Genomic DNA, 15019 nt, shown 5'->3' on the forward strand with positions numbered 1-15019 from the left:
ACAGTTAGACATTTTAGCACGCAACTCACTTTAGGAGCCAGCCCCAAGTGGTGGGTTAAGGAAATGCAGAGCCTAACCAGTAAATTAAATCTATAAAAGATGCATGTAGCTACAATTACACCGGCCATTGTTTTGAAGCCTCAAGATGAGCGTTTTTGCCATCAGCAGGAAAGCCTGTAGAGCGATCAGTAGTCCTTCTGTAGGACTAGAGAGTCCCAGATATATCTGGGACTCTCCACCATTTGACCATTTGACCATTGACCATTGACCATTTGACGCTTTTCTTTGCAAGCTCCTTTGACGACTAGAAGTCTTTTGCGTCCTGGTGGCCTTCAGATTAAATGTCACATTAGCTTTTTTTTTTTGCACCTGATCGAGGCAAAGTCATGTGGTTTTGCAAAATTTGCAACTCCCACGGGAAAACTTATTGTTCTACACCTTACAAACACCGCTGCAAAGCTTCTGAGCAAGTGCATTCTGTGGCTGTTATACATCTGGTGGTCAGGAAAACCCATTGTGTTGAGTCTGGTATCTTTTGTTTTGTCACCCAGAAAATGTAGAATATTTGCAAGACTCTACTGGTGTGGTTGTGTTGCTACACAGATGAAGGTGAAATACAGGCTATTACTATAGATGTGCCTTTGGGCTAAATTAGGCAACTTTCTATCAATAGATAATGTCATAGATAATCCCACATTGAAATGCAAGACAAAGTATTTTGTGATATTTTTACATGAGAGTCGTCGGCCTCAAGAAGAGACTTTATAGTCCTTCACAGATCACAGGTGTTTAACTATATTTAACTTTATTCCGCTTTTTAACGAGCTCCCCTTTCTGTCATACATCATTTTACTTGGCAGAATACCAAAAACATTTAATCATATGTCAGTCATTAAACTAAAAGGACTGCTGCCTTTGCTATTATGCTAGTGTGCATGTGTGAGATCTTGTGCGTGTCTGTATGTGCAGGGATATTGTTAATTCCCAACACCTTTGGCCTTACTTGGCTTTACTCTAATACTCTAAGCTGCCTGGAGTCAACTTCAAAGGGGAATTCCTATTGATTATCGATTTAGTCCCACTCTCTCACACACACACGCACCAACACAAACCCTGTTGTGCAGACACGAAGAACTGCCAAGGCTCCGACTCAGTCAATCAGCAAAGAATTGAATTGTCTTATGTTTTCTGTCACAGGAACTGAGTTCATAGTTAAAGAGCTCCTTCTTGATGGACAACCTCTTTTCTGCACTGGCTTTGGCAAGCCTCCAGTGCCTCCGGCCTCTGGTTTTTGTCACCCAAAGTGGCCCATCCACTTACTGTTAAGATCAACTGAGCTATTTAGTTCCTTGGCACCTCAATTTTTTCTTCACTGATATTGGTATATGGGTACACAAATCACAAATAAATGTTTAGCTATAGATTTCAGGCATAAACAAGCATTTAAAAACACAGGACTGAGAACGCTTGACTTTCAGCCCAAGATAATTTCCTCTGGTCACTTTCATGGCTCATTTAACACTCCTGGTGTTTGCTTGTGTTACAACATGTAATATTGTGTTCTGCTAGCAATGTCACATGTCCAAAGTGTCTCACATAGCCTCTGTCTACTGCCCTCGTCTCTTTCAAGAAATCCAAAACGTGACAGCTGATTTTAACAAAAACGAAGCTATGTGAAACGTATCGGAGACACGTCCATTAAACTTTAACAAATTCAGGATTATATCAAAAATAATCCTAGCCATGTAATACTTAAAGTTCACGTTTCATGCTGCCAAATCGAAACATCCATTTCTCCTGGAGAACCTAACAGCGCATGACTGAAAAAGAAAGAAAGAGGTTTGGCTGGGCACTCTGCCGGGAGATGCCTGTCAGTATGGAATGAGTGAATGTCTTGTTGTGTGATAGTGAAGATTTTAAGAAAAGGTCGCGATGCTTCTCGATGTCCATGAAACCAAACGGTCAGACAACCGAACACGTTCTCTCCCACCGGTTTCATGTTTGACGTGCAGTTCAAAGTTTCTCTTTTCCTGCAGAAGAAGCGACTGTCCGCACAAATGTTATGTGTATGATTTTTATACAAGGCCGTATCATATGTTTTTGTTTTAGTTTTCCACACAGAAGTTATGTTTAAAAGATAAATTAAAGTTAATGAAAATGTCCCTCACCCCACCTCATCCCTTTATCAAATATAATTGTTGAATAATTTCAAAGGGTTTGGTAAGAGCTCTTTGTTTCATCCCATCAGTTCTCCACTTGGTGCTGAGATGTTTTTCTAACGTTGTGTTTTTTTTGTCATTCCTTGGATCAACTCTAGGGGGAATAACAAAAGTAAAGACATCAGTACAATCAAATCCCTTCGTGTGCTGAGGGTGCTGCGACCTCTTAAGACCATCAAACGTCTCCCCAAGTTAAAGGTAGAGCCATTTGCCCATCACTTTTATTTTCCCAGGTAACATTATACTCACTGAATACTCACTGAATTCCTCGACTGTGACAAAATTGCTGAAAATGTGTCCAAAAGAGGGAAAAACAACATCTGTCTGGGGATCATAATCCTACAGGTTGTAAACTAGCTGAAATGTGTTACCCCAAAGTGCAAAAACACTGTGATGATTTACAGACTTCCTGGTTTTAATTAACTATAGTTAATCACCCTTAACCGTGGGGCACATGGCTCCCCTGAGCCCGGTTCTTGTTAAAAGGGACTTTCTCCTTCCCACAGTTGCCATGTACAGTTGCTCAGACGGGGTCATTTGATTGTTGGAAATTTCTGTCTATTACTGTATCATCTTTATCTTACAATATAAAACCACTTCAAAACTGTTGTTTTGATTTGGCGCTATATAAATACAAACAAATTTAATTACATTTTAAAAATCTTTTCTAAAAGTTGTCTCTGCCATCTCCTAAGAATTTTCAGACGGCTTCATTACATTTGTAAATGTCTCCATCTCTGCCCTGCAGGCTGTCTTCGACTGCGTGGTCAACTCTCTGAAGAATGTGTTGAACATCCTGATTGTCTACATGCTCTTTATGTTCATCTTTGCTGTGGTGGCCGTTCAGCTCTTCAAAGGTCACTTCTTCCATTGCACAGATGAATCCAAGGAGTTTGAGCGCGACTGCAGGTGGGTTCAGGTGTTCTCTGGGGAGGCGGTCTTTGGTTACCAAGAAATAAATGTTACAGTCTTTATGGCTATACTGCCACCTAGAGGAGCTTGCTCGGCATCATAATACATTCTGCTTTTTTCAATAGGAAAATGCCATTACTGAACACTGGGCCAACCAACCAACTTATTATTATGTCAAATATAAACAAAGCAGAAATATACCTTTAAGTATGAGTATACATATAGCTATGGTGCTTTTGTGAACGTACATTTTTACATATTGGCTAATGTTTTTCATGTGTTTGTATTATTTAAAAAAACATGTTGTGCCATCTCACCAGGGGCGAGTACTTGGTATATGAGAAAGATGAAGTTAAAGCTGAAAAGCGGGAGTGGAAGAAGTACGATTTCCACTACGACAACGTGGCTTGGGCCTTGCTCACCCTCTTCACCGTCTCAACTGGAGAGGGTTGGCCACAGTGAGTGGATTATAAACACACACAGAAACCCACACACAAATAATAAACTCATTTTTTGATCAAATTTGTTACTGATATACAAATTTTACTTTGTGACAGCGAGAGTTTTACTTCAGCACACAAAAAGTTTCTTTTCTCTTAAGCAACGATCGTTAATATATGCATTTCACTGCATATCGTACTCTGTATGACTGTGTACGTGACAAATAAAATTTGAATTTGAATTTTTGAATTTGGTGCTGCTGTATGTAAATAAAATGTAAAACTGAACTGAATGAGTGAAACTGAGCCACTGGGGATGATAATATATGTATCAGTACATTTTTATTTAGCCTTTTTCCTCCATCTCTCCCTTTTTTTAGGGTGTTGAAGCACTCAGTGGACTCCACCTTTGAGAATCAGGGCCCGAGCCCAGGTTACAGGATGGAAATGTCCATCTTTTACGTGGTGTACTTCGTTGTCTTCCCCTTCTTCTTTGTAAACATCTTTGTGGCTCTCATCATCATCACCTTCCAGGAACAGGGGGATAAGATGATGGAGGACTACAGCTTAGAAAAAAATGAGGTGTGGAGAGAGATTAAAGTTGCTTTGTGCTTTTTCAGATGTCTTGTCCCAAAAGTAAATTAACCGTAACACGCCTCCCCTCTGTTCTCCTCATCCAGCGAGCCTGTATAGATTTTGCCATCAATGCCAGGCCTCTGACTCGCCACATGCCAAAGAACAAACTGAGCTTCCAGTATCGTATGTGGCAGTTTGTGGTATCTCCGCCCTTTGAGTACAGCATCATGGCTCTAATCGCGCTCAACACCATCGTCCTCATGATGAAGGTAGAAGTCGCCCTCTGAGTGAAGTATAATGCATCATATGTCACTAATGCCGTTCTCATTGCTTTCCTGTCTATGTGTGTGTCTGCAGTTCGAAGGTGCATCGATGGTCTACAATAATGTCCTGAAGAACCTCAACATTGTGTTTACCACCTTCTTTTTCTTGGAATCAGTGCTCAAGATCATAGCATTCGGCCCTCTGGTGAGACTTTAAATGAAAACGACCTGCACACAAAAACACACTTTCCTTATGTAGGCTGACCCAGTCTATATGCACCAATATTTCATCCTATTATTCATTAATAAAGCAGGTTATTTTGGGAGGCAGATCTAGATCATGTTTTTCTGGAGAAACCCAGAGTGCACCGTGTGGAGCAGTAGTCATGCTAGCAGCCTCCTTTCGCCCTGTCTCTACTGTAACATCAGCACTATTGGATGGGGGCTCCTTACCTCCTTCTGGCTTTAGGTTGTGAAAGATGCAGATCTTTAAACATCTCTCGTTTTGTTGTCTTTCTTACCTGACAGAATTTCTTCAGAGATGCCTGGAACATTTTTGATTTTGTGTCTGTCCTTGGAAGCATCACTGACATATTAGTGACAGAATTTGGGGTAAGTGCTGTACGGTGTTTGGCCCAAATGAACAATAAAGAATGATTTGTCGAATATAAAAGAGGCTCAGAGGAAAAGCCAGCTTTTTTGCACATGTGGTGACTGGCCTTTGGAGACGTCTGTGAAGTCCTTAAAATGAGGCAATCACTACCCAAGGCCTCACTGAAACCACTAACAGACAGAATTATTAAGTCATGGCCTGTATTAAAGCAATTTATTCATGAGATATTAAACTATTTTAGATGCAAGAGATATTCAATATTAAGGCTTCAGCAAGACTATGAGGAATCCTTCCATAAATCTTGCTTAGCCTTCTGAAGTCATCAGTCCATCATAGATAAATAATAGCTTCGGACTGATTTTTGGACTTGTCAGAGATCATTTATTAAAAGTAATCTGGATCAGTAGGTTGCAACCCAAAAAAGTGTCCTCACATTATATAGATGCACATTTGCAAAAGTGGGACTTAAAGAAAAGAAGGCAGTCACTGGCTGCTCCTCCTATTATGGAAGCTACGGTAGATGGTGAACATTGTATCACGGTGCAGCTGTTGTTTCTAGCTCATTTTGAACCTGTCTTCAGTGAGCAGTCTCTCGATGTTACCTGTGAGTTTGTTGGTACTTGTATGTGTAATAGTATGTACATATGAGTTAATATAAGTGTGGATATGAGACCAGTACTTCAGTAGAAGTTTCAGCCTCTCTTCACTGTCCAGCTGTTGTATCATTTTTGCTTGGTGTGTTTTGAATTTGGCATCAGGCTTTCTTCTACTAAGTCTTCCTCTCATTCACACTGACTAGATTAGCAGTAACTGTGCTAAGTACTGCCGTCTAGCAGTGTTTGCAGATGATTAAAAACACCCTCTGGCCGTGTTGGAGGGGCCACATTTGTATGTGAACAGGCCTTAATTGACACCTATGCTGCTTCAAACAGTGAACTGATTGTTTCAGACAGCTGATTGATTTCTTGTCAGGATGCTGCCAGGTGGTAGCAGTTGAACTGCTGGTTACTGGCTTCGCAAGTAAATTTGAGTGTTCATAATAGCTAACACTTACTTTTGTTGTGAATTTTCATACATAGCCAAAAACAGCTTTTGGTTAAAGTTAACTGAGCTGGCTGTATATTTACAGAAAGAAAAAAACCCAATAAGATTATTATTTTTCTCTTTAACATCTTGGCTTGCTTTGTGTCTGGTTCATTGTTAAAGATTTGACATATCTGCTAAACAGAATGGCACGAAACACCAGTCAACTCAAGAGCATCCCAGACATTTTCAAGTTAATGACTAAACACTAATGTATGTAGAGGTCGATTCATTTTTGTCTAGTTTTAGGATCTGGACAAATAATAACACTTCAAGCAAATATCCGGATTCTTCCGTTTAGTGTTTTAAAAGGAAGCTGTTGTTTCTTTTTTTCTTTCTTTTGTACAACACCAATACCAAAAAAGTTGGGTCCCTGTGTAACATGTAAATAAAAACAGGGTGCAATGTTTCGCAAATCTCACAAACCCATATTCTAGCTGCTTTGTCTGCTTTGTCATAGTTTCATCTTGCACCCATGTTGTAGTCACAGCCCTGGATTTGCTCACCTGAAGATAGTTGGCTTCAAAAGGGAGAGGAGTTCTTGTAGCTTATCTCTGTCAGTGAGGGCTTGTATAAGTTGTGAATCATGCACACCTACTCCACTAGTGTCAAAGAATAAAAAATATGGAGCAGCAAATTGCCTTTGACTTCAAATAAATGAACTTTGGTTAATGAAAGCTGGAAAAGAAGAGAGGCTGAACTTACTCTTTCCCAAATGAACTGCTGTTGTCTTGAAGTGTTTCAGTGCTTTTGTGATGACGCCCATATTGATTCTGTCTTCCTCTTCTATCTCTTCACATGCTTTCTTTAAACCTCTCTACTTTGTTGGCGCCCTACGCCCCTCCCACTCCCTCCTCCTCTGATAAAATCCATCCAATCAAAATGCACTATGAAATCCTTCATCGTGTTCTCCATCCATGCTGCACCATGACATGTGGTGGTGGTCCTGTGATGATGATGATGATGATGATGGTGATGGTGTGTGTTCCATGTCCAAATAAAACACACAACCAACACCCGCCAACCCACCCACTTACCTTCTCCCCTCCTCCCCCAAAAAATATCTTTCACCCACTCACATTTTACTACAAATGAAAACAAAAATCCTCCCATTCCTCTTTCTACATATTGGCATATGTAGAATCCGGTTGGTTTGTAATTTATCTCTCAAAAACTTTCTCCTGCATCTTCATTGACTGTGCACACCCTCGATTCATTTGTTGCTCCCCAGTCACCTGCTCTCTCATGGCCAGTCTTAACCCTGAACCCAGTGCATGCGCTTTCTGGATGTTGGACTTTTAAACTCTCTGAACTTCCTGGTCACAGTACTTCACTCATCCGTGGACTGAATGTAAAATAGTTCAGGTGGCTCCTGGGACGAAATTGATCTGTGAGGTCGATGGACATTTGTCCTCCAAAAAATTAAAGGAACACTTTAAAAACACATCAGATCTAGGTGGGGTGGGGGGGTGGGGGGGCATGCTGGATATCTACACTTATAAGGACTAATGTGTTTGGGGGGGGAAGGATACCACATTAATATATGGAAATGAAAATTATCAGGCTAAAGAGGGTTGAATTAAAAGACACTATAAAAATAAATAATGAGGCACGCTAGTCTATTTTAGTCAATTTTGCCAAAATTTTATTGCAGCAGCTCGAAATAGTACTCAGTAGTTTGTTTGGCCCCCACATGCTTGTATCCATGCCTGACAATGGTGGGGCTTGCTCCTGATAACAAAATGTCCTGGGGGATCTTCCCCCAGATCTGGACCAGGTCTGCGACCACTAATCACAGTCAGTTGCCGTCTTCGAAGCAAGTTAGGTGAGTCAAGATGGACTCAGTCAACTATCATTTTACGATTAAATGAGGTCACGTTAGCAAATTCATGCAGACTATTTTTAATAATACACCATGAAAATCACAAATCTGTTAATATCTACATACAGTGCTGTAAAAACATATTTGCCTCCTTCTTGATTTCTTATTTTTTGCATATTGGTCCCACTTAAATGTTTCAGATCATCAAACTAATTTTAATATTATACAAAAATATAAAATGCAGCTTTTAAATGATTATTTCATTCACTAAAAAACATTATTCAGACCTATCCTGCCCTGTAAAAAAACGAATTACCCCACTAAACCACACTAGACACATTATTTCTGTATTATTACAAATAGATTACATGTATTTGCTAACTTGACCCCAATAAATAGTGAAAAATGATTGCACAGTGACTCCATCCTATTGCCGTTCTGTTAACATCTTGATGCACCAAAGTTGCTCCAAAAACAGCAGCTGACCATCAGTCTAGTAACCATTTTACAGGCAACAAGCTCATAGCACATGGCCACCGTGTCATTACACCTGGGCCAAGATTACCAGGTGTTATCTTTTATATAGTCTATAGATTCATCCATAAAAGTTCCAGTAGTTTGGTAAATTTCTTGCCAGGGTTACTGATTAAGAACACGAGGTGGACAGTTTAAAAAAAATATTGCTTACAAGGCAAAGCCAAACTTTTTTATATTTGAATTCTGTAGTTTGAGATGTCTGTGTTCCTCACAAGAATGTATCACACACAAATGTATCAGAGTATTAAATCTTCAAATACAGTTAAAAGTACAATCTGCACCAGTGGCCCTCTCTGGACTGCATGTCGGCCAGCTCCTTTCTCCTAAAGTATGCTGCCTGAACTGAGGCTGCTCTCTGGTCCTTCTCCCACGCCTTCCTCTATACCACTTCTTCCTCATCCTCCTCTTTTTGCCTTGCCTTTGAACGACAAAATGCCAGAGCCTCACCAGAGTTTGGCTGTTGTGTGTGAAATATTTTCTCTGTGTGACATGCCAAAAAAGCAGAAATAGGCTCAGTACAAATTCCCAAGGGCATTGGCAAAGATCCCAGCAGTAAGAATCACATATTTTACATTTAACTTATCAGTTCTTTTCAAAAGGGAACAAAAAATACCAAAATCTTTAGGACATACAGGCATCTATATCGTAATGTCACTCTAAATTAAGGTTTGTCAAATACTGATTGGCTGTTCTCCTCTAGAGACAACAGAGAGCAACCTAGCTTCCTCTAGATGGGAGCAAACTCAAGCCATGCTCTGTTAGGGTTTGTCATTATGTGTGTGTGTGTGTGTGTGTGTGTGTGTGTGTGTGTGTGTGTGTGTGTGTGTGTGTGTGTGTGTGTGTGTGTGTGGTTGACAGGCACATTGCACTATGCTCCATCTGATGTGGCCTGCTTGCCCCCACCCTCCCCAGAGATCAGTGCATTTTTTTTCTCTTAAAAAAACTGTTTTGTTGTATCAGATTGGATGATGACCTTTAAACTCGTACAACTCTTCTTCTTCTTTTTTTTCCTTCCTCCTTTTTCCTTTCTGTCTTTTTTCCCCTTCAGCCTTTTTACTGAGAGCCGTTATGTTTGCAGTTGCATTCATTTAGTTGGTTTTGACTTCCCTTCTCTCTTTTTCTTTGTCCTCTCTTTCTTCAAGTGTTGATTTTGTTTTTTCTGTTTGTTAGAGGAATGCTGTGCAGGTGCGGCATACTCGGTGAAACTCACTGTGTTCTCCCTTTGTGCTCTAGAATAATGCCTTCAGTTTGAGCTTCCTGAGGCTCTTCAGAGCAGCTCGCCTTATAAAGCTGCTGAGACAGGGAGAGACCATTCGCATCTTGCTGTGGACCTTCGTCCAGTCCTTCAAGGTATTCAGTCAATAAATGACACAATCAAAAGGTATGCACATGTCACAATACACTTAATGGGACTAAAAAGTGTTTCCTATCTGCCATGCTAGGCTTTGCCATACGTGTGCCTCCTTATTGCCATGCTGTTCTTCATCTATGCCATCATTGGCATGCAGGTGAGTACTGCTTACAGAGTCCTGAGATTTTTACATTTGATGGGTTGGGACAGTTAAATGCTTCAGCAACAGTGTGAACAACACAGAATTTGTTCACAAAGGATAGAAGTGTCTATCCTGTATCCAAAGGTTTACTTACATTACACATCATAGAAGTGCAAGTAAGATAAAAAGAGGTTAAATTAAAGATCTTCTTGTGCAGTCACAGTGCGTCTCATAAAACATGTCATATACATATACTCAGAACCGCTAAGGGAACACTCCATCATCACAGTGTGACACAAGTCAGTTAAACTTGGGGGATATCAGGCTGTCCGCAACTCAGCGGAGTGGAATAAAATGAATGGATGGAACTGCCAAAAATATTGTTGCATCATAACTAACTAGACAGATTCATATAGCTGATGTTTGACTTTGTGTTTAACTGTGATGACCACGTGTTCCTTTAAGTTTTTTAAACATCATAGTATAAATTGCACTGCAAAGTATACATACTAATCTCAAATCAAAGGCAGGGTGAGGTAATGAGCTGCTTTAAGCTTCAAAAAGTCATCACAAGGGTTTCATTATAGGTTTTGTATATAGACGTAAAATCTGCAAAATAAGCTGGCAAATAAATACTGCAGTACAATATTAAAAATGCAAGGTGTGATCAAAATGTTTGCTGTAAGGTTGTCTGCTTCCAGCGGTGCTGCTATTTCTGGATGCCACTGTGGGAGTGTCACTTTTGCATCTACTTTTTTGGGTCGAAATCGTCACATCTCATCTTAAATTTGCTTTTGAGAAAGAGGATAAAGTTGCAAGGGGGGAAATCAAAAATCTCCTGCCTTTTTAAAGTGCTGTATACCAGTGCGGTTCAGTTCTTTTATGGCTAATCTTCTCCCTCACATGTCTCTGGACAGTAGAAATCTGCACTGACATTCTGACCCTGTAGGATGAATTAACAGTGCACAGCCCCATGCATGTTGAACAAGCATCCATATTGTTGTACCTCTAACTTGAAGAGATCCAATCCAAATGAAGCAGGAGCGGCTGGTCCTGGCTCAGCTTCGGCACCTGGTGAGCTCATCACTGGACCCACTTCAGTTTGCCTACCAGCCTGGCATTGGAGCGGATGATGCCGTCATTCACTTCCTACATCGTTCCCTCGCTCACCTGGAGACCGCTGGAAGCACTGTGAGAGTCATGCTCTTTGATTTCTCCAGTGCCTTCAACACTATTTTTCCCTCGGTCTTGAAGGACAAGCTGGAGAACTCAGGAGGGGACCATCACCTCACTACCTGGATTTTGGACTACCTCACTGACCGACCACAGTATGTGAGAACCTCTGCAGTACGGGGGCCCCACGGGGAACGGTTCTGGCTCCGTTCCTCTTCACCATCTACACTGCAGACTTCTCCCACAACTCCACCCAGTGCTTCCTGCAGAAGTTCTCTGTTGACTCTGCAATAGTCGGCCTCATCACTGATGCAGACGACAAGGAGTACAGAGGACTGACCCAAGACTTTGTGGACTGGTGCCAGCTGAACTACCTCCAGGTCAACACCAGTAAAACCAAGGAGCTGGTGGTAGACTTCCGCAGACACAAGCATCCTCCACTGCAACCACTGAACATCCAGGGTATGGACATTGAGACTGTGGACAGCTACAGGTACCTTGGTGTTCATCTGAACAACAAACTGGACTGGACTCATAACTCAGACGCCCTCTACAGGAAAGGGAAGAGCAGGCTGTACCTGCTGCGGAGACTCAGGTCGTTTGGCGTGGAGGGCCCACTGCTGAAGACCTTCTATGACTCTGTGGTGGCGTCAGCCATCTTTTACGGTGTGGTCTGCTGGGCTGGCAACATCTCTGCCGGGGACAGGAAGAGACTGAACAGGCTGATCTGGAGAGCCAGCTCTGTTCTAGGATGCCCTCTGGACCCAGTGGAGGTGGTGAGTGACAGGACAATGGTAGCTAAGCTGTCATCCCTGTTGGACAACATCTCCCACCCCATGGAGGAGACTCTGACAGCACTGAGCAGCTCCTTCAGTGTCAGGCTGCAGCACCCACGGTGTGGGACGGAGAGATTTCGCAGGTCTTTCCTCCCCATTGCTGTCAGACTCCACAACAAAGACTCCAACTGACCAAACACACACATCCACACATGTGCAATAACACTAAGTGCAATACTCTTTTTCTGACAAAGTTGTATTTTTACTCAGTTGTATTAAGCATTTGTATTCTATTTTTATCCTATTGTATATTTTATTCTATTTATTCATTCTACTGTATATAGTATTTTTTTTTTTTTTGTATTCTATTCTGTACAGTTGTGTACAGTATTTTATTCTTATTGTATTCTAATTTTTGCTATATAACTTTTGCACTGTCCACTTCCTGCTGTGACAAAACAAATTTGGGACTAATAAAGGTTATCTTATCTTATCCCTGGAGTCTGTCCACAGATGCAACAGATGATAACGAAGGGGGGATCATCCAAATTAAACCTTGTGTATTATTTGTTTGCTTATTTGTTTCCTTTTAACGGTTTAGTCATAATGCAATACATATGAATAAAGAAAATGTTTTTAAAAATGGAAATATTTAGTAGGAATAAAACTTAAACGACGAAAATGATGTGCAAATTGACAATTAAAAGTCGAGTGCTGCAGAATATCTATTGTTGATGTGTTAATGTGCTGAAAACGCTGCAACAAGGCAGTTCCTGTTGTAACGACGTTGCCTAAACTTCTTGATTTTTCCTTGTTTGACTGCTGTTTGTGTGTAGTTGTTTGGGAACTTAAAACTAACTGAGGATGATGGAATCAATGAGCACAATAACTTCAGAACCTTCTTCATGGCCCTAATGCTGCTGTTCAGGTAAGACTTTACTTCCTCTCTTCTTCTCCTGTTGACGCTCAGTCTTTTTCTCCTTAGAAGCAGGACAGTAGCACTGATGTGCTATTGTATAATGTTATCATATCTTCTATATTAATAATCTTCTGTGTTCATATCAAGTCGTGTACAATGCCCTCTTTTTTTAATGTCTCTCATAGGAGTGCTACGGGTGAAGCGTGGCAAGAGATCATGTTGGCTTGCCTGGATAGGAAGGAGTGTGATCCTGAATCAGGGAATGATAAAAAAGAATGTGGCAGCACCTTCGCTTACACATACTTTGTCTCCTTTATCTTCTTGTGCTCTTTTCTGGTGAGAAAACCCACTGGATACACTTTTACGCAGTTGATCAAAATATGGGTGATAGAGCAGGTCGCCAATCACAAGGTCGGTGGCTGCTTCAGTCGATGCGTCAAAGCATTCTTGGGCTAAATACTGAAACCCGAAAAACTCCTATGCATCCACCAGAGTGTGAATGTTAGTTCAAAGTGCTTAGGTATAGATAAAAGCATTGTATGAATGTGTTTGATTAGGTGAAATTTGTACTAGAAAGTGCTTTAAGTAGGGCAAGAAGGCCACTATGTAAGCATTTCAGTCCATTCCACTCACCCGCCACTTTGTTAGGTACACCTATTCAACTGTTTGATAAAGCAAATATCTAATCAACTAATCAAATCACAGAGATTGAATGCATTTAGGCATTCAGACGTGGTCAAGAAAATCTGCTTAATGTGTCAGACACTTTGTTTTTGCCAGATTGGCTGGACGGGGTATTTCAGAAACCTCTGATCTACCGTGATTTCCCCATACAGCCATCTTTAATATCTCTAATATATATAATAAATATTCAGTGCGTTGCAGTTCCCTGGGTACAAATGCCTTGCTGATGTCAGACATCAGAGGAGAATCACCAGTCAGCTTCGATCTGATTGGAAGGCAAGAGTAACTCAAATAACCAGTCATTACAACCATGGTGTGTATGAATATCTGTGAGTGTACAATACTTCAAATCTTTGAAGCAGAAGGCCACAACAAGTAGCACTCCTGTCAACAGGAAACAGGAAACTGAGGCTATAACAGGCTCAACAGAAGTGAATAAAATGTTGCCTGGACTGTTGATTTCTGCTGTAACAATAAAATGGAACATAAAAGCATGGATCCATCCAGCCTCGTATCACCAGCCACTTTGCTGCTTCCAGCAGTATAACATGCTCAGATCATCTCAAACTGGTTTCTTGAAATGAAATCAGTACATAAATGGCCTCTGCATTCCTCAAGCATACGCTAGAAATAGAGATTTGTTTAATGAATGTGCAGCTGATAGATCTGCAGCACCCGTGTGATGCTGTCGTGTCAATATGGACCAAAATCTCTGAAGAATATTTCCAGCACCTTGTTGAATCTGTGCCAGATCTGAAGGCAAAACATGGGTCCAGCCCAGGGCTAACATGTACCTAATAAAGTGGCCAGTGAGGGTATGTTATTGTTTGAAGAAATTTTTTACATCACTGTGTTTGCGACATACTTGTTCCAGATGCTGAATCTGTTTGTGGCTGTCATCATGGACAATTTTGAGTACCTGACTAGAGACTCTTCCATCCTGGGGCCTCATCACCTGGATGAGTATGTAAGGATATGGGCCGAGTACGACCCTGCCGCCTGGTGAGTGACACACAGGTGGACTCAAATCCACACAAAAATACAACTAAAACACACACTGCACACTGTTGGAAAGTTCTCTGATTTTACAGCGATATACTATTATTTTACCGTGTACCTACACTAACCTCCAAAAATGGCTTCTTAGAGTAAAAAAACCCCTTATAGTACTGTATTATATTAAAGTCTTACAAAATAATACTGTCAACTTTTTGAATACCATTGTACTGTTACCATTATAATGCTTCCAGGGTAACGTCCATATAAACAGGGGTGCACATAAGTGGTCCGCAGCTGAGCATTCTATGTCAAAATAAAAGACGCGCACCAGATAAGAAGTTGCAGCGCGTGTTTGCATACATACGATTTTCTGGAGGAGGACAGACATTTGTTTAGTATGCAAACACAACAATATTTCTCAGTTTTTCCACATGATAAAAAAAACATGGTGCTGTTGTAAATGAAAGCAATCTTTCAGCATGACTCCAAAATTTAAAGTCCAAAATTTAT

The 15019-nt window shown here is 40.9% G+C and overlaps 1 protein-coding gene across 3 annotated transcripts in view; it reads left to right on the top strand.

Moving 5' to 3' along the window:
• The window catches only part of cacna1ab (calcium channel, voltage-dependent, P/Q type, alpha 1A subunit, b), a 108615-nt gene that overhangs the window by 62483 nt on the left and 31113 nt on the right, over positions 1 to 15019 (top strand). The window contains exons 25-36 of one of the 3 annotated variants that reach the window (XM_085355563.1): positions 2318 to 2417; positions 2968 to 3128; positions 3452 to 3589; positions 3952 to 4153; positions 4252 to 4416; positions 4505 to 4615; positions 4939 to 5022; positions 9699 to 9815; positions 9908 to 9973; positions 12744 to 12835; positions 13012 to 13162; positions 14385 to 14512. In XM_085355563.1, the coding sequence (XP_085211689.1) occupies positions 2318 to 2417; positions 2968 to 3128; positions 3452 to 3589; positions 3952 to 4153; positions 4252 to 4416; positions 4505 to 4615; positions 4939 to 5022; positions 9699 to 9815; positions 9908 to 9973; positions 12744 to 12835; positions 13012 to 13162; positions 14385 to 14512 (1515 nt within the window). Of the gene's footprint in view, positions 1 to 2317; positions 2418 to 2967; positions 3129 to 3451; positions 3590 to 3951; positions 4154 to 4251; positions 4417 to 4504; positions 4616 to 4938; positions 5029 to 9698; positions 9816 to 9907; positions 9974 to 12743; positions 12836 to 13011; positions 13163 to 14384; positions 14513 to 15019 lie in introns of those variants that run through there. The other 2 variants (XM_085355562.1, XM_085355561.1) reach the window with 2 other exon arrangements.

The sequence above is a fragment of the Diplotaxodon limnothrissa genome, linkage group LG6 (assembly GCF_057381915.1).
Source record: "Diplotaxodon limnothrissa isolate DT_005_m linkage group LG6, D_limnothrissa_male_GT1.1, whole genome shotgun sequence".
In the NCBI taxonomy this organism is placed as follows: domain Eukaryota; kingdom Metazoa; phylum Chordata; class Actinopteri; order Cichliformes; family Cichlidae; genus Diplotaxodon; species Diplotaxodon limnothrissa.